At 40.2% G+C, this 22,294-nt stretch overlaps 1 protein-coding gene across 2 annotated transcripts in view; it reads right to left on the reverse strand.

Moving 5' to 3' along the window:
* Positions 1 to 22,144, reverse strand: part of ADK (adenosine kinase) — a 374,447-nt gene extending 352,303 nt beyond the window's left edge. For both annotated transcript variants that reach the window (XM_080926022.1, XM_080926020.1), the window contains exon 1: positions 22,044 to 22,144. In XM_080926022.1, the coding sequence (XP_080782148.1) occupies positions 22,044 to 22,105 (62 nt within the window). In that variant the 5' untranslated portion in view covers positions 22,106 to 22,144. The remainder of the gene's footprint in view (positions 1 to 22,043) is intronic.
* Between the last annotated feature and the right edge of the window lie 150 nt (positions 22,145 to 22,294).

Consider the following 22,294-nt stretch of genomic DNA (forward strand, 5'->3'; position numbering starts at 1 on the left):
ATACCATATATTCATTTAAAAAACAAAAAAAGACTGGGGAAAACCGCACCTAACAATCAGCACTGGTTTTCTTTCCATGGAAACAATGTTTACATGAAACTTTTGTGTTTACTTTTTGTTCATTATCAGATTTGTTTATGGGTTGTCCCACACCTCCCGTGGTGTGCCCACGAAGACCAGAAGACATCTGCAGCAGTTAGCTCTCTCCTGCCATGAGCCTTAGGACTGTTTTCAGGTTTGTCAGGCTTAGCAGCAAGCACCTTTACCTACTAAACCAGCCCACTGGCCCAAGAGGGTTTTCTTTTGGAGGTTTTTGGTTCTGTTTGTTTTCTGAGATGGACTTTCTACTTTGTACCTCCAGCTGTCGATACTGTAGCCCAGGCTGAATGGCTTTAAACTCAGAATCCTTTGCCACCGCTTCCCAAAGCCTGAGACCGCAAGTGTGCACCCCAGCTCCACCTACATACTGGCTTTATAGTCAGTAGTACTTTTATATTGTTTTTATTTTTGAAAGCTTTACTTAATTTTATGTGTTTGCTATACATAATGTATATGCTCTAAAAGGTAAAAGAGTGCAGATAATTCTTATTTAAGATAAAACCTCCCTATGTATCTCAAGCTGGCCTTACGTTCCAAGTCCTCTTGCCTCAGCATTCCAAACACTGGGATTATGGGCTTATAGCACTATGCCTAGTTCCGTGATGGCAATTTTATTTAATAATACTGTTGTTGTTGTATATGTATGAGCAAATTTGTGTATGTATGTCATAATGGGGATTAGACCTAGGACCTCATGATGCTAGACAAATACTCTGCCACCTACCTAGATCACCAGTATTTTGTCATCTTAAAATGGCTTAAAAATGTAAAACATCCCTGCTCTTTAAAAAAATTCTATAATTTTAAGAACAGACTATCCTTATTTTTGGAGGATCTGAATTTTTGTGTAAATCTCTCATTACTCATGAACATGAACTTTTTTAAAGATTATTTATTTAATATATATTAGTACAGTGTCACTATCTTCAGACACACCAGAAGAGGGCAACAGATCCCATTACAGATGGTTGTGAGCCACCATGTGGTTGCTGGGAGTTGAACTTAGAACTTCTGGAAGAGCAGTCAAGTGCCTATACATAAACTTTTAAAGATAGGAATAATAATAGAATATCTATAATTTTATTGGTTAATTGCTTTGTCACAATTTCACAATAATTAAAAGTAAAAATACCACTTTGGGGCTGGAGAGGAGACCAGAAGACACAGAATGCCTTGGCGTTGGAGTTTCAGACAATTGTGAGTAATCTGAGTCAGAGCTGAGGACCAACTAGGGTCCTCTACAGAGCAGAATACGGTCTTAACCACTGAGCCACTCTTCCAGCAACAAGGAGATGGAAATTTTAATTGTGGGCCTGCCAAAAACTTTCTAACCTTCAACAAATCATTTGATCGATCATCATCTTCCGTATCTGAAACACAAAGGAGTTCACTCTATATGGCAGATCAGAACCACTTCGGTTCTTACTGAAAAAAGAACTATGGACTTCTGTCCCAATGTAAACTGAATTGTAACAGTCCTGGCTGTCCTGGAACTCCCTTTGTAGGCAAGACTGGTCTCAAACTCACAGAGATCCACTTGCCTCTGACTCCTGAGTGAAGAGACTAAAGGCACGCACCACCACACCCCACTTCCAAGTTGTCTTTTTAAAGAAGCAATTAACATATGCTTTAGTTAGAGGGTCATTCAAATAAACACAACCTCAAGACATGTTACAAAAAGGTGACTATTTCCGACTATCTACATATTCTTAGGTTATAGTTCATCTTAATGCTCCATTTTTCAAACAATCTTTAAATGGAACCTGATAATTCATTGGGGATTTGAAGTATACAATAACACTTCAGTGACTGAACTTCAGTAAAAGTTAACAAAATTCTCTCAGGAATATCCACACAAGTGTTTAATTTTAGTGAACTGGTGTTCAATGAAAACTATTTAAAAGTATATAACACTGCTTCCCAAGTATTCATTAATTCATCAAATATTTGCTGAATGTGGTACACATTTAATCCTAGCATTGGGGAGGCAGAGACTTGTGGATCTCTGTAAGTTCAAGGCCAGCCTTATCTATGTAGCAAGTTTCAGGACAGTCAGGACTACACAGTGTTATCTTGTCTAAAACACATACACACTATACATATATACCTCTATGCACGTGCACTCATACATGTTGCAGTAAATATTAAAATAGAAATCTGGCTTATCTCTTTATCGGCCCCATAGTGTCACTCCTCTGGCGCCACTTCTAGTATGGAGCCGGGCACACGGACTTTGTCACTTGGTCTGTGAGCTGCACTCTCACACGGTTCCCTTCTCTGGCGGTTCATTCCGCCTGCCCTACTGCATCCGTCCTGGGTGGAATTACCACCCCGGGTCTTCTTTACCCCATCGCCCAACACAAACATGACTCTATGACCCAATAGCTTTTCATACAGGTTTATATATTCAATTTTCAATCCACAAACCCTCTATACAATAAGATTTCATCCAATAGACAAGGATACAAACTGCCCTTCTATAGGAGATAAAAGACCTATAAAATCCTTAAAATATTCATAGTTACCTAACTCCAATTAAGTCCACCTGGATCCAGCTCATCCTTCCTGAGCTCCATCTTGATCCTCTCTGTCCCCTTCTCTCTCCCTTCTCCCCAACCCTCTCTCTCCACCTCTCTTCCCCTGACCAATCACTGGCTCTTGCCTTTACTTTACTAATTAAAATGGGAAGAAGGTTCTGATGAAGTCACCTGAGTATGTAACCAGGTAGCCCTTCTTGGGGAAGTAGAATTAACATCAAAATACAAAGGTCTGCAGGACAATCCACAATATATACATGTATGTATGTATGTATGTATGTATATATGTATGTATGTATGTATATATGTATGTATGTATGTATGTATGTATGTATGTATGATCTCTCCTTTTCTGTGCTAGACACTAGATATTCAGCAAAGATAAGCAATTCTCCTTTTGTAGAATTTACATTCATTCTAAGGTGTTTCAGATGAATAACCAAGTAATAAACGAGAACCACCAAATGATCAAAAGTGCTCTATGGGAGGCACATAGGGTCTTAAGCTCACAGATAAGCATTAGGGGAACTAGATATGTTAAACACATGGAGCTGTTCCTTCAAAGGAAGGGATGGATAACTTGTTATCTATCCAGATGCTCCGAGTAGATGTGGTTAACAGCCTGGTGACTTTTGCATTATCTGTGTGGCCAAGACCACACTGGACCCTCACCCATACACTTATAATAAGCTTGTCAATCTATAGAACCTATCTTTATGGAAGGTGTCACATGTAGTCAATCAAAAGTTTACACCAAATTGTGTTGTGCTTAAATATGCCTAAAACAAACCACTCCAGGTCAGACTCCTGATAGTTGAACCAACATGGGCTACTTAGTTGTGCTAAACTGAACTGCCTTCCTTCCTTTCACAGACTGTCACTCTGGTGGCCATAATGGTATTTAGGGAATTACTACCAAGACATCAATATAGGGAATGCCTTTGCATTGGATCATCAAAGAAGTTCTCTACCAAGGGAGAACGCAGTGGCAAGAGCTAGGTGGGGAAGCCCATTCCACACAGAGCAAGCCTAAAAGATCGCAACCACCACTGTAAAGAAAAACAAGTAAAGAGGACATCATCTGGACACAGATCTATGAGATACAATGAGCCTAGACACATGACAGGAAGCCACTGTCATTTATACAATGGAAAACTGATCTCACAACAGTTACCTGGACTTTTTAAGTGTTGAATGGAGAAAAGCAGGAAAGCAAAAGATCAGGAGCTGAGTTCAGCAACCCAGGGGACATTTGTGCTCTGAAGCACAAAGATAGGAAGGGATGTGAAGCAGCTGAATCCGGGAGTCTTTTGCTAGAGAGCTAGACATTGAGGATGGAGGTGTAACTCACTGATAAAGAAGGACACGGGGAGCTTGGGAGACTAGAGTCAGAGCCAGGGACAAAAATCTAGAAAACAAGATTTATTTTCTAGTCTGTCTCGACCATAATGCTCTGCTGTTGTTGTTAAGTTTTTAAAGTATCTTAAAGATTTTAAAGATTTTGCCCACATGCATGTAAGTGCACTACATGTATGCAGTGCCTGTGGAGGCCAGAAGAGGGCCTAAGAATCCCTGGGGCTGTACCTACAGCCTCTCTAGCATAAGCCACCCTTATGCTTATGTAGGTGCTGGGAACTTAAAAGTCAGCTGCTCTAAGTGCTCTTAACTATTGAGCCATCTCTCCAACCCCGTTTCTACAAATTAAATGAAAATATGTAATTTGACTTGTGTATGCACTTTCACCAGGACAACAGCCTAAAGGGGAACAATTCTACTTGAGCATCTTCTAGCAGCCTTGTATGTAAAGTATGTAAAACTTGCTGCCTTAACTTATACTACGCACAGTGCTGTGAATGCTGCAAGTTCTTTCCCATTGGAATTACAGCAGCCCTGGCAGGAAATAGCTTACTATCATATTTTACAGAAGAAGAAAATCAGAAGCTCGAAGTGGTCAAATTATTTGCCTCGTGTCATACTTCATAGACCAGAAATGCAAGCCATGACAGACTGACTTCCGAACTGGGGCTAGTTACAGGATGGAAAACAGTCTTCTTACTGGTGTAAACTCAAGGTGTTCTGACAAGTCTGAGACTTTTATAAATACCCAAGTCTCACACAATTTTATCCACGAGGCAGGAATCCAGTCACACGCAACTTTCTAAGTAGCTACAGCTTCGTACAAAATACATTAATTGCTTTTCTTAGATCTCAGGTTTTAAATTTTCAACCACAGTCTCATTTCTGTCAGAATGCCTGTTTTTTTTTTAATAAAAACAAAAACTTTTCTTTCCCACACTCCAAGAACTTAGGAGCCGAAAGAATGTGACAGCATTCATATATAATCCCAGCCATGGGAAAGCTCCAGAGCACACAAAAGTTTAAGCACAGCTTAAACGACAGAGTTTGAAGCCAGCCTGTAGTGCATAGAAAAAGACTTTCAAAAAAGTTGGGGCGGGGAGGAAGAATAGCCAACTTACTATTAAGCTAAGTAACTTATCTCAGAAATCTAGATAGCTGTGCAGATCAATTTAAACATCAGTAAAATCATTTCATACTAAGATTTAAGAGACTCAGAAGTAACAACAAATGTTCACAAGGGATCCACTGTTACTATTTTAAATCCTGGTGAGGTGCGGCCTTTGCTAACTCCTGCTGCTTACCACATTCCACAGGAGAGGAAAGTTGAGTGTGGTCTCTGATACAGAACACATTTTTTAATCAAAAAGGTTCTGAAAAATAATCACATCTACCTGGTTGGTTTTGAAATGATGGGGCTAGAGAGAGAGCTCAGTAGTAAAGTGCACTGACTAGTTTTCCTGAGAACCTGTGTTCAACGGCCAGTAGCCACATGGAGGTTTACAACTATTTATAATTCCAGTCCCATAGGATCTAACAATTTCTTCTGGCCTCCAAAGTACCAGGCATGCAGACACATGCATACATCATCATCACCACCACCATCATCATCTTAATTTAAAAATATTTGAGAGAAATGGCTCGGTGGTTAAAGACACACCTAAGTTAGGTAATTCTCAAGGGCCTAAAACTCCAGCTCCAGAGAACCTGATGCTCTCTTCTGGACTGAAGGCCCCACAGGTATACAAACCCACATTCATATGCATATAACTAAAATAAAGTAAAATTTCAAGATAAATAAATAAAAAGTATTCCTCAGAACATGAGCAGCAGAGGCAGGACTGTGAGATCAAAGCAAGCCTGGGCTATGGAGACACACACTGTCTCAAAACAAAGTTGATTAGTTAAAAGTTGCCTTGGGGGTGGGGGGAGTTGCCTTAGAGTGGCAGCCCTGGCCTGCGATCCTAGTACTTGGGAGACTGAAGCAGGAAGGTTGTAAGCTTAGGACACATTAAGAGTCTGTCTTTTGTTTGTTTTTGTTTTCCAGACACCATTTCTCTGTGTATTCCTGGCTGTCCTGGAACTCACTTTGTACTGCAGGCTGGCTTCAGACTCAGAGAGCCACCCACCACTGCCTCTGAGCTGGGACTAAGGGCATGCGCTTCTTTATTTGACATAACGGAGAGAGTAACAGAATTAAAATCTTAGATTTTAAAAAAAAACAAAAATCTTGGATACATATTTCAGTCCCATTCTGAATTTCTGATCTACCAACTCTTGGAGCTTAACAAAGCCCCTAACTTTGGAATAGGAAAGCAAATTCACTGTGAAGACATTTTGTACTGTAGCTCCCTATGAGCAGGCATACGCATAACTGAAACAGGTTCACAAAGTAATAGTGCACTGATACTCTCTACCCTCTTCTTCCCCTTCTGCCCTCCTCCAAGGGAAGGTCTCCTCATTCATTTATATCAGTCCAAACCCAAGATGCCCCTGCTCAGCTTCCTTAGAGCTGAGAACTATAAGAATTTACCACCAAATAGGTTCCTGCTTCTCTTTTATAAACTACTGGTTGGGTAAAATAGACAGACTCACAATTTAGTCTGAGAAATATTTCAGTCTGTGCTCTTTCTTCACAGGTGGATACACAAACGTAGAACAAACTACTCTAAGACCTTGATAACCTGATTCCTAAATCACAGCTCTTTACCTTGTTCATGCTAATAGCCCACATGTATTACAATTTATATCCAGACATCTCTCACAGACTCATATATCTCAGAATACATGAAAAACCAAAAAGCTACAAGGTCATAAAGGGGTCAGGAATAAACTGAGAGGAACTAAGAATGTTTCTCTTTTTCAGCCATATCTTGTTTTCTCTTTCCCTTCCTCATTTACAAATCTATCTCCCCCTTCTATTTCTTTTTCTCTATGTTTATGAAGCAGGATGAAAATGAAATTTTAGGATATCTTAAAGGCTATTTAGAGAAATTTCACTATTATACTTTTAAAAATAAGCCACTCACAGAAAGCTGAAAAGATGGCTCAGCATTTAAGAGCACTGGCTGTTCTTCCAGAGGACCCAGGTTCAATTCCCAGCACCCACACTATGGCAGCCACCTGTAACTCCAGTTCTGGGGTACCTGATGCTTCCTTCTGGCCTCTGTGAGCACCAATACCCACAAGAGGCAGAAATGCATACAAGCGAATGATCATATACATAAACAATTTTTAAATAAGCTACCTGAAATGTTAACAATTCTTTATACAAGTTACTTTTTGTTTTTGTTGTCGTTGTTGTTTTATGGTATTTTGAAACAGTGTCTCACTGTGTAGCCTTAACTGGCCTGGCACTCACTAATTCAGGCTGGTCTCAGCTCATAAACACCTACTAGCCTCTTTATCCTGACTGCTATATTAAAAGTACGAACTATCATTCCTGGCACTATTTTTTTTTACATATTTTCAATTTTTTTGCATTTATTATGTATATGGACTCACAGGGGCTGTGGCAAGTGTGTAAAGGTCAGAGGACAATGTGTTTGGAGTTGATGCTCTCTGTCCACCATGTGGGTCCTAGAGAATGAACTCAGGTAGGTCATCAGGCTTAGTGAAAAGCACCTTCACCTGATGAGCCAGTTCACTAGTCCTGTGGCAAGTGTTGCTATGTAGCCCAAGGTGATTTAAAAATTCAATCCTCCTGCCTCAGCTTGCAGAGTGCTAGGGATTCACCAATACTGAAACTGAAAGTTTGGGCTTCCCCCACCCCCCTTTAACTGCCCATGGCTCAAGGCTATTTGTTACAGTGGGTCACTTCTAAAGCAAAAGATTTTTCATCTCTGCTGTTTTGATAGGATTTTAAATTATTAACAGTATTAACAGATTATCAGCTTCTTATAAGATTACTAGTAACTGTTCCCTGTGTAGACAGGAATACTGGCTAAAGCAAATGCCTGTTTAATGCTTTAATTCTATACATCACTGTTGATTGTTGTTTTAGATCTCAAAATTGTAGATAATTAATAAAAATGTTATAATAAGACATGGTATAGGCTAAGTCCTAGTCCTGAAAAGGATGGTTATAGGCATGAGGTTTAAACTCTCTGAACCAGAGTTTCTCCATTTTTATCCTGTAAAGGTTTTATTTTATGTGTGCATTTGCACAACCACATATTTGCTGATGCCCACAGAGGCTGCAAGAGGCACAGGGTCCTCTGAAGGAACAGGAAGCATTTGTAACCGCTGATCCATTTCTCCAGCCTACATTATTTTAGTAACTGATAATACTAAAACGATAACACTCAAATTATTAGAATCAAGGAAAAGTACAAAATCTCTAAAACAAACAAACTCATCAGAAATTATTCTCTTACCTGGGACATTTCAACTAGAAAGCACAAACAACATTGCTTTTCTAAGTTATTAACTAGGAAATACAAACTGCTCAAAATCCAAACTCAGTGAGTTAGGCCATTGGTAAAACATGCCATCAAGTGTATGCCACAGAGAATATTTATTTATTCCTGGGTGGAAACACTACATCTGCAGAGCTGAGATGGCTCAGCAGATGTAGGCATGTGCCAAGCATCATAACTGGGCTCAATCCCCAGGACCCAGAAGGTAGGAGAACCAATTTCCATCAAGTTGTCCTTTGACCTCAGCAAACATGAAATGTGCCACAGAGGGGTACACATATTTAAAAGTAAAACAAATATAAGTGAGTAGAATAATTTAAACTTCATGTGTAAAAGAAAAGTAGAAAGTCAAAAGTATAAACCTGATTACAAAACACTCTTTAATGTGTGTACCTACTGCACACACAATTCACTTTAAGGGCTTTCAATCTGTAGCTTTGTACTGAAATATAAACAGCAAAAAAGGATGAGTGGGAGGCCCTGAGTGTGAGATGAGCCCCCACTATGAACTCTTTTTTGTTTGTCTGTTTGTTTGGGTTCTGTTTGTTTTGTTGGGGGAGGGGAGTTCCCCAGATAGTTTCTCTGTGTTCTCTGTGTAGCCTTGGCTGTCCTGGAACTCAATCTGTAGACCAGACTTGCATGGAGGAACACTTGACCTTTGGATTTATTCCTCAACCAAGGGCAGCTCAGATGGTGTCAGAAATGTCAATAATAAAATGTAAATAGAAAGTAATTATCATTTTCCTTAAACATGTTTTTTCATCTAAAACAAAAAAAAACAATGTTTCATTTATTTCAGAGTATATTACAATGGTAAGTTAAAAGTTGTGGCATCAAATCTCATCTCTGATATTTAATAACTAGTAAACTAGCTATTTTTCCCTAGGGAAACAAATTAACCTCTTTGGACTTCAATTCTCACAACAGCATGAAACAAATACTCTTAATCTTTGTAAGTACCTCACCAAGCACTAACAATCTGGAGTCTAAAGCATGTCTGTTGAGTTTCCAAAAAAACTATATGCAACTCTAAATCATCATTTCCAAACTTATCTGGCTCATACTGAGGTCTGTGATTGCTTTCACAACCAAAGCCAAGATTTGCAGGAAATACCAGCTCTACGAGAGAACACTTACAACTGACCTAGGAATTTGTACTCAGCCCTCTCCCTACCCTTCTCCCAAATCTCATTCCCTCCAGCCTTTCCAAGCAGTCCTTGGGGAATTAGGCTGAGAGAATCTGTATTAATCTAATTTAAAGAAGCAACATCATGCCCAAAGAGAGGCATGTAACTTCTTCTCAGCACTTGGGAGGCAGTTTTAGAGGGACTTTGAATTCAAGGCGAGCCTGGTCTCCTAAGAACTTATAGGCAAGCCAGGGAAACACTGTAAGGACTCTCATCTGAAGGAGAATTTTCAAAAAGACAAGATTATGGCCAACAAGGAAACAGTAAAATACCTTTTCATCTGACTTGATATTTATAAGGCACCATCAAGTCTTCTCCAGAATGCAGGCAAGCTTCACAAAGGAATATGGTCGAAGAGGTCAGGCGTGTGTGAAGGGATGTTGCAATGTCAGGGATCCTTGTCTGTAAGCACAGACATCTACAAAGCATCCTTTGGCTAGGGTAGTGGTATACCCCTGACATCCAGCACCTGGGTGCCGGAGGAAGGAGTATCCCTGTACATTCAAAGCCAACTTGGGACACACTGGGAGCTCAAGACTACCCTGTGCTACCTGGGAAGACTCTGTCTCAATACATATATACATACATACATACATATACATACATACATACATACATACATACACACATACATACATACAGGTTGGAGCCCAATCCAGGACCCATACAATACAATAGGAGAGAACTGATTCCCACAAGTTATCCTCTGACCTCCACACATGTGCTATGGCATAAAAGCGTCTTTACACACACACTCTCTCTCTCTCTCTCTCTCTCTCTCTCTCTCTCTCTCAATTAGAAAGAGAAAGGAAATCCTTAGGATATTCAAACATAGGAATGAACTCATCCAAAGTCCAATTACTGTATCATCCATAAAACCCTATCCACCCATTAAAATAAAAATAAAAAAGGACAAATCATTTCCTTTGTTATTTAAGGTATTATCTGATTCTAAACATTTAGTACTTACTGGATATAACAGAAAACCTGTGTTTTATTACAGCAGTTCAAATCTAAACAGTCCAATTATATACATTTACATGAAGGTTGAGTAGCAGACAAGTCCAAGTGGAGTTTGTTAATGTATGCTTTAATGGGCCTTCACATGCTATCCCAAACTAAAAATACACTAACCAGATCATTGTGAGTCAAAACAGAGACTCAGTCACAAGTAGAAGGCTGCCTTACCTTTACGACATAACAGCTTAAACTTCAACCATACGAAGAATTAAACTTGGTAAGTTCGCAGCTGTGCTGAGAAAAACAATCTTGAAAACTGTTTTAAAAGGACTTAAGACTTCCTCAGTCATGGCTCTAAGCCAAGAATGTGTTCAAATCTCTAATGCGGTTGACTTCAAAGACAGCACATGAGCTCTGTTTATTTGTCAAAGAGATAATTTTCTTGTATTTCAATGTGATGGTTCTGGAGCTCAGAAATGTTTGTTTTGCTATATATATCAAGCTTAAAGAAATTTGAGAAAACTTTAGACATCTATATTAATCCCTTTACAATATTCTATTTGCAAGTGACCTCTTCTGGGTAAATTATTAGGCTCAAACATTTTTTAAATTAAAATATTATAAACGTCCTTAAAAGGTCAACCATGGTATTGCTCACTGGTTGCACAGTAGACTGCATTACAAGCACCCTGGAAATCTGTTTCACACTCTCCTCACACTGCAAAAGCTTCACTAAGTTCCTGCTAACCCAGGGGAAAAGATTCACCATTTCAACAGATAACTAAAATATTGTAATGTAATGTCACTCTTTCAGAAAACCACTTCTCCACAAACAAGCAACTCTAGTATATTAAAAAAAAAAAAAAAAAAAAAAAAAAAAAACAAAGCAAAAACTTAAGCATTGGGCTTTAATAAAGTTACTGTCTATATAAGAGATGTAATACGTGTGGAGGGAATTTTTTCTAAACAAATGCAGTCAACAGCTCATTAGTCTCAAAACAAAACCAGGAATTCAATCTAGAAATGAATTTCTTAGCTATAATGTCTTCTATTATCAGATTGATTTTGTACATCAGTTTATTCCATGTAGCAAAGAAGATAAAAGGTCATGGAACCATAAAGCATTTTAAGGTTCTACCTACTGCCAAAGAAGTAAGAATTTGAAACTAATACAAAAATCCATTCTGTCACTAAATGCTAAACAAAAGATTAAATGCTGTTTTTATTTAATTATTTGTTTGTATGTAGGTTATCAGTATGTAACCCTGGCTCACCCTGAGCTCGGTACCTACAACCAACATAATATAACCAATTCCTAAAACTTGTCCTGACATCTACACTCATGGGGGTGGGGGAATCAAAAACATTTTAAGAATTCATTAATTCAACAAAAACCACATCTAGTTAAACTGCAGCGAAGGGAGCAGTTAGGAGGGTTAAGGGCTGCTCATCGAGTTTGCTGACTTCGAGCGGCACTGGGTGAAATAAAACCCACAGATACCGCACACAGCAATGATGCATGTACAAAGTGCAAACACCAGAGGAGCCATGTGCAAGCTGGGAAGGAAAGTTAGAGACTGGACCTTGAAAAATGAGGCTTTTTGTTGGACTGACTATTCTGCAGGGCGGTCTTAAGTATTTTCTATATGTGCTATACCATATAGTTTTTCTCTTGCTATGACGCTCACACCACCTCACGCTCTTCTCTACACTCTCCTGGGAGCAGTGACTATACTGGCTCACTCAAGACTAACCCCTGCTTCTCCGAATGTAGGAACACCACCTCCACTGACTGGCTCCCCACATACACTAACTCCCACACACAGATGGTCTGTCGGAGGAAGTAAGAATGTATCCAAGGCTAACCAAATATTTACAAGTGTTGTCTTCTTAATAAAGTGTTGCCTTTATTAATATGCATTGTCCCTCTTTATCTCTCTAATTAGTTTGGATTAAAGTCTACTTTGGCAAATGTAAGGACAGCTATGTCTGCTTTATTACAGTTTCCTCATGCTTGGTAGTGTTTTCCATTCTTTGATATTTAGTTTTTTGATATCTTTGTTAGCTTTTTTCCCCCTTGAGGACAACATATACCTGGTTCCTTCTTTTTAATCCAATCCATTAGTCTACATCTTTTTAAAGGTAAGTTGAGGCCATTTCCATTACATTTAAAATTATTGTAGAAGGGGTATTTGCTATTTCCTATATAGTTAATGGTGTTCTAGTTTGCCAATTATTGGTATTTCTTTTCATTCCTCCCACACTACTTCAGATTTTTTCCAGGTCTAGTTTCTTTTCATGGAGTGTACACATCTATGTACTCAGGTGGAGGAGGCCATCTTGCCAGCCCATGAATCAAATTTTAAAGAGCTCATAGTTGGCTACATAGTAAGTTCAAGGCTAGCCTTGGCTACAGGAAACAAAATAGCAACTAACTTAAAAAAAAAAAAAAATTCACCCACCCTTTCTTAAATCCTGAAAACCAGGTGTTTTGAATACGGAATGTTACAGATGCAGTGTGTGCACTAACAAATTTTATAAAATGCCCTAGAGGGATTCCTGTGATATACCTTTTAACAGATACTTTTGACAGTTATAAAACAAAAAGCACACATTTGCCTCAGACAGCTACTACAGAGAGTTTCATATTAGTTTCCTTCACTGTTAAAATGATTCATTTCTAATGCACTGGTTATTTTAATGTCAACTTGACACAGCTGAAGTCATCAAGAAGGAGAGGCTCACTTAAGATAATGCCTCGGTAAGACCAAGCTGTGGGCATTTTCAATAATGAACAGTGATGTAGAAGCATAACCCAAATAAACTCTTTCCTTCTCAAGATGTTTCATTACAGCAATGGTAGCCCTAAGACACACATTTTTCTGCCAGTTTCCAGAGCTTCGAGATTTTAGAAATACAAATCAAACAATTGCAGCATACCATAAAGTCATAACAATTATTTTGTTTCAGATGTATTTGGTGTCACCAGTATGATACACTATACTGAAATGGTAATATTTAGCCATTCCACATCAGGCCAAATATGTATTTAGTGAACATCAAATTCTCCAGGTTAAACTCAAGAGCCCTAATCAGCATGTTTGATGGCTGATCTTGGCTATCAAGTTGACTGCATCTGGAATCAACTAAAACCCAAGCAGCTGGGCAATTTGTGAAGAACTTTCTTGATTGGTTCATTTGAGGTGGGATGACCTATGAGAAAGCCACGTTTCTGCTGGAGGGCTATATGAGAAACCATGGACAAAGGAAGCCTTTGTTTTTTGCCTATTTGCCAACTGTTGTTGGCAAGTTCAACTATCTTGTTCCAGAGCCAATCCCATACGGGTGTTAAAATCTAGTTTTTTTCCAGATTGTGACAGGAATTAAAGACTATCCTAGGAAAGGACTCCAACACCCCAGATTAGGACTTCTGAGAGCTCATCCAGCCTTTTGGAATAAACAAGTACCAGAACCTTGGCCTTTCATTCAGTAAAGAACCACTGTTGGACTGCTTGGCCTTTACATTTTATGTATTTTTTTTTCATTCTATCATTTCTGTTCCTTTAGAGAAATTAACACACATGCACACACACACACACAGAGAATCCAACAACCTCACAATTCTTCTACTTAAATATAACTATTATTCAAGATTGGCTCTAATGCTTTGAATTAATCTAGCCCCCCAAATCAAGAATCTGTGTGTCTAAACGCTGAAGGTCCTTGTCCCGAAAAGGTTTTCTGATCAATCAATAAAGAACCAATGGCCAATGGCTGGGCAGATAGACTGGGCAGGAACTTTGAGGTTAGTGCCAGCTAGGAACTGGAAGAGAGGAAGGAAGCAGAGATCACCATGACAGGCAAGAACAAAAACCAGACCTAAAGGCCTGCCAACATATGAGAATCAGGGAAAGTGGTCACACAGGCCACCTGCCCAATTGTATTTTGATTTTAAAAGATATTACCTCAGGTACTATCAGGTACCAGAGGTGGGTGTTTACTAGCAGCAGGAAAGATTAGAAATGGACAGCCATTAAGCTAGTCATATCAAAATTAAGCTAACGTGTGTGTGTGTGTGTGTGTGTGTGTGTGTGTCTTTCTTTTGAGAATCCAGAGAATCCTGGGTGGGTAATGAGGGGCTCATTATGTTGCCTAGGCTAGCCCCCAACTCCTGTACTCAATTGATCCTAATGCCTAAACCCTTTAAGTAAGGGCTAGACTACAGTGCCACAGCACTACCCAGGTATCACAATTAATTACTAATATTCTTTTTTTTATAAAAGTTAATATAATTAGAATTGAACATATCTATATTCTTAGTATGTTTTTTGGTTTTGTCTTTGCCATACTAGCAAAATAAATACCCTTTCAACCAGAGGAATTTGGCTTTTCTTTTTTTTTTTTAATTAAGATTTTTTTAAAGATGTATTTATTTGTTTTATTATGTGAGCACACTGTTGCTATCTTCAGACACACCAAAAGAGGGCATCAGATCCCATGGTGGTTGTGAGCCACCATGTGGTTGCTGGGAATTGAACTCAGGATCTCTGGAAGAGCAGTCGGTGCTCCTAACCACTGAACCATCTCTCAGCCCAATTTGGCTTTTTCTACATTTGGAATCATCACCTCTTCCAATACTTTGTCACCCTTGAGAGCACTTCTTTGAACTTCCAATACATATAAATTCCTATTTATATTTCAATTCTAATATTTCTTTTTTTATCTTATTTTTCATTGATTTTTTTAAAATCTTGTTTGAGAGAGTATACCATTTACCCTAGGATAGTCCATATTATATAGCTGAGGATCACCTTGCATTCCTTTTTTTGTTTGGTTATTCGTATGTTAAAAAAAAAAAAAAAGACAGAGTCTCACTAAGTATGTTGGATGGCCGAGAGCTCACTACATAAACCAGGCTGCCCTCGAAATCAGAGATCCACCTGCCTTGGTCGGGTTCCAGTCCCTGCTGGGATTACAGATGTGCAGCGTCACACTCAGTGTCAAATCTTGATACTCCTACTTCCACTCCCAAATCTCCTGTCACTTCTCTCTTCATCAAGCTGGGAAATAAACACAGAACCATCCTGAACCCGTGTCCCAGACACGGCTCTTTATTACTGAGCTACACCACTCCAACCAACTCTGTGCTCCAGTTCATTCATGTTCCCTTCAAAACCACTTCTACTGAGTCTATAGTTTTTCAAGTGTAGGTTTAACTCTAAGAACTCCATCTCTAAACCCCTCTATTTCTTATTCATAACACCTTGTTTGGTTTGTGATGACCAGTTCTGTTTCGATAGACCTTTAAAATAGTCATTTTGAAATCATTCTAATAGTCCCATTAGATTCTCGGTGAATTTAGCTCCCAGTGGCTGTACCTATTTTCTAAGGACTTTCTCGTCCTTTTCCCAGTAATTTTGAGACAATGACCACAGTTCCAGAGCCCATGACCTCCAAGCTCAGTGCTCTTGTACTAGGTGACAGTAAGGGAATTTACAGTTCCTGATGCTCAGCCATCTGGCAGTGGGGCCACTTCTGTCTTCAAGTCCACAGCTTTTTAAAGCAACAGTGGTGAACAAATGAGCTCAGCCTTCTCTCAGACAACCACAACCCGGGTCCTTGTTTCACCCAGGAGATCTGGCTCAGATCCATCGCCATGTTATTTCTACCAGTTCCTAAACCCATAGTATGACTTTACATTTCATCCCCGCCATTATTCATTGGAGATGTTTACCTTTTTAATTTTAGGGGGCCAGTTTGTTTTTTAAGGGCTCTATGGCATAGGCCCCTCTGAACAAATTTACTAAATTGCCTAGGCTGACCCAGACTTATAAACCTTCTGCCTAAGACTCTCTTGTGCTGTTGTGACTTGTATCTACCACCAAGCCTACCTCTTGCTACTTCTGTTTCTGTTTAAAATTTACTGGTGAAGGATGTGGACATCATGACAAGCTAAGGAAAACGACGGTACTAGGTGCTGCTCCACATTTGTTTTATTCAACATTTACTATACTTTATATTTATTTTCTTAATACCTAACGATCGTAGGAAGTAAAGCCGTTTGGAAATGAGAAGAGATACACAAAGCAAGTAAACAATCCACCCAAGATGATCATCTACTAGGCGCAAAAATCACACCAAATGTCTTGATTCCGGAAACCATAACCTTACCCTGATTAGAACACTCTTTACAACTGTTTCCTTCACACACCACACACACACTCCAACTGTGAGCACTCTGCACACAGATAGGATTTTAATCAAAAGAGGGCCTTGTTCCATGTTCCTTGAGCTCAAGCATTTCCAGGCCTATCTCTGGGTACCTAAGACTAGTCATACAACTGGTCTGTCTCTGTCTCTCTCCCTCCTTTCCTCACTCCTACAAAATTTACTGCACCCTAGTACATAAAGCCCAGAAAAGGACCTTTTTGCAAACTGTCTCTGGAAGAATTTGTTTTCCATTCCCTCACAGACTAAAGGATTAAACTGTAAATATATGGGAAACGTTTAAAGCTAGAACTGTCAGACTTACTTTAGGCCACGTTAATAAAGGTATATATAGGGTTTGGCAGGCTTTAAAAGGGTGAAGGGGTACCTATCATTCCTCCTCCATGCAACAACAGACGTTAATAGACTGGTTATAATGACCAGATGCTGCACAACACACCAGAGACTTTTTTGGTCTGAATGCATTTTCCTTATTTAATCCCCTTTGCAGACCACTATAGGAACTACATGCTCGCTGTATTATCTTTTAGAGAGTTTTCCGAAGGGAGAAATGTGTTTTATAAGGCATCACTAAAGTTCCTCTCTGATTACCTGTGATATACTGTGATACAGAGGACTGAGGATAAGAAGAATAGGAGTGTGTGAGTGAAATGCTTAGGAACTAGTAATTGGGGAAAGCTCAGTGTTTGCTTATTAGAAATTGCTGTCTGCTTCCTTTTAAGTAATTTTAAAAGATGTGACCCATAAACAGTTGGGGGCGGGGGTTGCTCACTGTACCTAGCGAGGCCAGAAGAGAGCCTTTGGTATCATCCCTGGGAATATGTAGTCAACCTCCTTGGACACACTGCCTCTCACTGGCCTGCAGCTTACCAATCAGTTTACAGATTCTGTGTCTTCACCTTCCCAGTGCTGCCTTCGAGTGGAAGTATACCACTACACTTGGCATTTTTATATTTTCTGGGCACCAAGTCCAGGATTCCCCTTCCCCCTCACCCCCCACTTACAGGGTAAATGTTTTACCAACTGATCCATCCTTCCCCATACCCTTTGAACAATCCTTAATCATTATGTCAAAAGGAATCATAATTGGCTTTTAGGATTCAATCTTTCCTAATAGCAAGTTCATAGCTCACAAATATTTACTCTAATGATTAAGTAAAGCTGTGTCTACAGTAGCTAAGGCAGAACTTGAAATTGGAGGCACAGAATCTACCTAGAAAGCTAAAAAGAAATCTCTGCCAAGGTAAAAATCTAAACTTCAGACAAAAGGAGGTCAGGACTGATACAGGGACCACGGGACAAGATTTAGGACAAGAGATGGATATGCTTGCATATATGTGATCTTCAAGATCAGCAAGTCAATTAGAGAACCGCAACAGTTAATACTAGCTTCTGAAGACTATGTAATAGCAGCCTGTAAATCCCAGCACTGGTGAGGAGAAAAAGAGGAAGAACAAAAGTTGGGGGTGGGGAGGTGGGGGTCATCCTTGGTTCCAAATCAAGCTCAAGGCCAGCCTGGGATACATGAGATTGTGAGACCTGAGAATACAGATAGAGGTCTCACATATGAAAATGCCCAAAATAAAGCCTACACACTTAATTACCTTCTACTCCAGTCAGGCCTGGTCATCTTGTCTTCCAATCCCAACAGAGGACCTGCCTTCAAAATTTCCCTATAAAGGCACATTCCTTATTTCCAGCTGGTTAACTTCTAGTCAGCTTAACAATGCTCAGGTTTCATTTTTCACAAGTTCGACTTCCGTTTGCAGAAGACTAGCACCTGGATCTTACCTTTTTCTTTCTCTCCACACCCAGTTCCTAGCACCATGCCTAAAATAACACATACTTGAAAGGCAGACCAAAAGAACAGACTGGGCATGTGTTCAACACTACTTGGAAGGTGCTGAGTCTTCTTAGAGGTGACCGCTGAAGCAGTGAGCTTGGATAAGATTTCCAAAGGGGAGAAAAGAAAAGTGAGTAGTCCTTGTGTAAATGCCTGATACTCAGTTTCTTTCTCCTCAAAATCCACCTGAAAACATGTGACAATCTGAGTCTTTGAAATCTTAGCAACTTCCAGGCACAGAAAAGCAATTAGTCTAAAAACAATAAAGAATAAGGCAGATGCCCCCCCCCAAAGCAGTTTCTCACTCTCAACAATACTGATAATTTTAGCCTGACCGTCTCTATCATAGAGGGATGTCTTCTGTCCTGTTAAGATGCGCAGAAACACCATTATACATTATTGGGAGCATCATGATGGGGGACAAAGCAAGCATATCTCTACAGCTGTCAGATGTGGTTTACAAAAGGACTCACTACATAACCTTGGTTGACCGCAGCCTGCCTCTGCCTCCAGACTGCTGGGATTAAAGACACGGGCCACCATGGCAGCTTTTTGCTTGTTTTAAATTACATTTAGTTATTTGTTTATTGTCTGTGTACATGCACGACTGCTTACCAAATGGGCTGTCTTAGTAAGGGTTTTATTGCTGTGAAGAGACACCGTGACTATGACAACTCTTATAAAGGAAAACATTTAATTGGGGCTGGCTTTCAGAGGTTTAGACCATTATCATTATGGTGGCAAGCATGTTGGGCATGCAGGCTGGCATGGTGCTGGATAAGGAGCTCAGAGTTCTATTCTTGATCCATAGGTGACAGAATAATACTACTGCACTGCACCTACTACTGCATATGCCCCTTGAGCATAATGAAAACTGAAAGCCTGCCCCCATAGTGACACACTTCCTCCAATAAAGCCACACCTACTCCAACACGGCACACCTCCTAATAGCACCACTCATCAATAGCTAAGCATTCAAAACACATAAATCTACAGGGGCCATTCCTATTGAAAGCACCAGAGTCCCGGATCTGGATTAACAGAGGTCATTAGGCTGGGCAGCAAGCACTCTTACTCTCTGAGCCTTCTCAGCAGCTCTCTAGCAGCCTCTTCAAACTCTACTCCACGCCCCTGCTTCACTGAAATGATCGCCAAATTTTGCCAAATGTTTCTTCTAAGATAAAATCCCCCCTAGTTAAAAATCACTTCCTAGGAATGAAAGAATGGCTAAGAGCAAACTGCTCTTCCAGTAGAGCTGAATTTGGTTCCCAGTACCCACATCAGACAGCTCACAGCTCTCTTTACCTCTGGATCCAGGGCATGCAAAGACCTCTTCTGAAATACAAGTGACGCACATTCACACTAACACACACATATACACGTGAATAAAAAGAACTATTTCCCTAAAGATAACTGACAATGTCTCGAAAATTACTAAATTCTTTTCCTAACATCTATAAATGCTTTTTTTTATTAACTTACATGTTCTCCACTGACTGGTTCTATACTGTGCTTACAATTTATAAGCTGTTTTAACAGTTAAACAAAATTGGTAGAAATCTCTTAACTGCCAGGAAACTCAGAGTAATTCAGTCTAAATGCATTATCATTCAGCAATCCTGGAAGGTAAACTAATAAAAGGAGGAACAGTCAGCTCAAAGGTCTCTACATAAAACTAAAGAGCTTTGTCCCCATTGTCAAAATAACTAATCTTTTAACCTCGACTCTGCAGAAAGCAGTAGGTTAGCATTATGGGAAGTGAATTTTATTCGCCTAAATTATTTACAATTTTAAATAGACAGATAGGTGGACATTTCATTTTTTGGTAAAATTGAGATAATTACAGAAATGGTCTTACCGGGTTGTTATGGCACTGAGTTTAAAGTATGTAGAAGTGCAGAAACAGCAACTGGTATATACATATCTAAGTATTAAACATTACCAGGGATCATTTTTAAAGATAAACAGAAGCATGTCTTGGATGTTGTGTAAACACTCTAGACCCAAATAATAAACCTGAATCCTGATGCCTTGGGTTCGAATTTTCCTTTCTTAAATGTTATGTGCTAAATATCCTCACCTGTAAATATAATTCATCCCTGCCTTTGTTTCACAGAGGCATCTTTATACCATTACTTCAGATGGTAAGCACTGTTAAAATGGATCATCGTTATATATATAGTATTGATTTTTATTAAAAGAAAATCTAAGGAGACAGTATCTGTTTATTTAGTGGGGCGGGGCCAGAGGACAACAGAAGAATAGGTTCACTCCGTCCACCATGTGGGTCCTGGAGTCTGACTGAATTCAGGTCATCCGACTGGCAGCAAATGCCTTTATCTGAGCCATCCCACCGGCCCAGATAATCTAAAATTTAAAATAAAACATTCTCAGTTTTTTTTCCTCATGTTTTATGTTTGTAGTATTAGACATGCACAATAACCTTCTAAGAATAATAGGCATACACTAAAGCCACTAAAAGGAATTTGGTCATCACCCATTCCACCAAGAACATGATTTGGGGCCCCCAACTAACCTTTTCTATTCAGTTGTAACTAAATTCTCCCTTTGAACATGGAAGAGATATGTTGAAATAAACGGAATATGTCTTGTGTAATCAGTAATAGCCCCGAGGTTTTAAATCAGTTTGATGCGTCTATTTTTAGGTAGCAAAATCACTGCCTTCCAATGAGCACTTCAAAGTCATCAGACACTGAGCGCACTGGACTTTATACTTATTAGGAAGAAAAAAGAATTTTTTAACAAACGGCTTTTCACAAGTGAAAGTTGCAACATGAATTACTTGTGCGTCAGGTGTTGTGAGAGCTCTCGGCTCCTGCCAAATATGCAAAAGCCAAACAAAAACTTTCCTAACCAATTAGCCCAATACTACCCTAGCCAAAGCCTTTGAGGTGAATTGGGGTCCCTGGTTGTGTGGGTGGAAGGGGGGGAGGGGGGAAGTCTCCAAAGATAATTGCAGAGAGCTGACAGGAAAGGTCAAAACGCTCCGCAACGCCTTCTGAAAAATTCCAAGAATGTTATCTTTCACCAGAGTCCAGGGGGCGCTGGGCGCCTTCCAGCTAAAGACCCTAGGAAAGGATGCAGCTCCAGATAGGTCCTTTGGGGTGAGCTAGCGCGGCCCGCGAGGACTAGCACGTGGCGCCAGAGGAAGGCTCGGCCCCCGGGCCAGCAGCTCCGATTGGTCAATGGCTGCCAGGGCCGAGTATGCACCTGAGCAGAGTCCAGAACAAGAGGGCACTGAGGGGAACAGCAGCCACGCGGGGCAACTCCCGGAGCTGCAGGTCCTGCGCGTTGGCCCCACGAACGCAGACACCATCCAGCTGCGCCAGCCCACGTGGGCCTTGGCTCGCTACAAGTGTCGTCTCCCTCCTCCCCGACGTAGGGCAGCTCTCACCTCAGCGCTCGTGGCGCTTCCACCTTGAGCTTTTTGGGCTTCGGCTCGTCCGCAGCTGCCATCTTCGCACTCTCACCGTAGTTTGGCTCTGCCGCGCGTCCCGCCCCTCAGCCCAGTGGCCCCGCCCCTCCGCTCGTCACCGCCCCCTTCCCGCTAAGCCCCGCCTCTCTGAACTCCGCCCAATCCGTGACTCTAGTCCATAACCATTGGCTCTACGCGCGTCTGAAGTCCCCTCCCTCCAGGACCTGGAT

The sequence above is a fragment of the Micromys minutus genome (genome assembly GCF_963924665.1).
Source record: "Micromys minutus genome assembly, chromosome: 12".
In the NCBI taxonomy this organism is placed as follows: domain Eukaryota; kingdom Metazoa; phylum Chordata; class Mammalia; order Rodentia; family Muridae; genus Micromys; species Micromys minutus.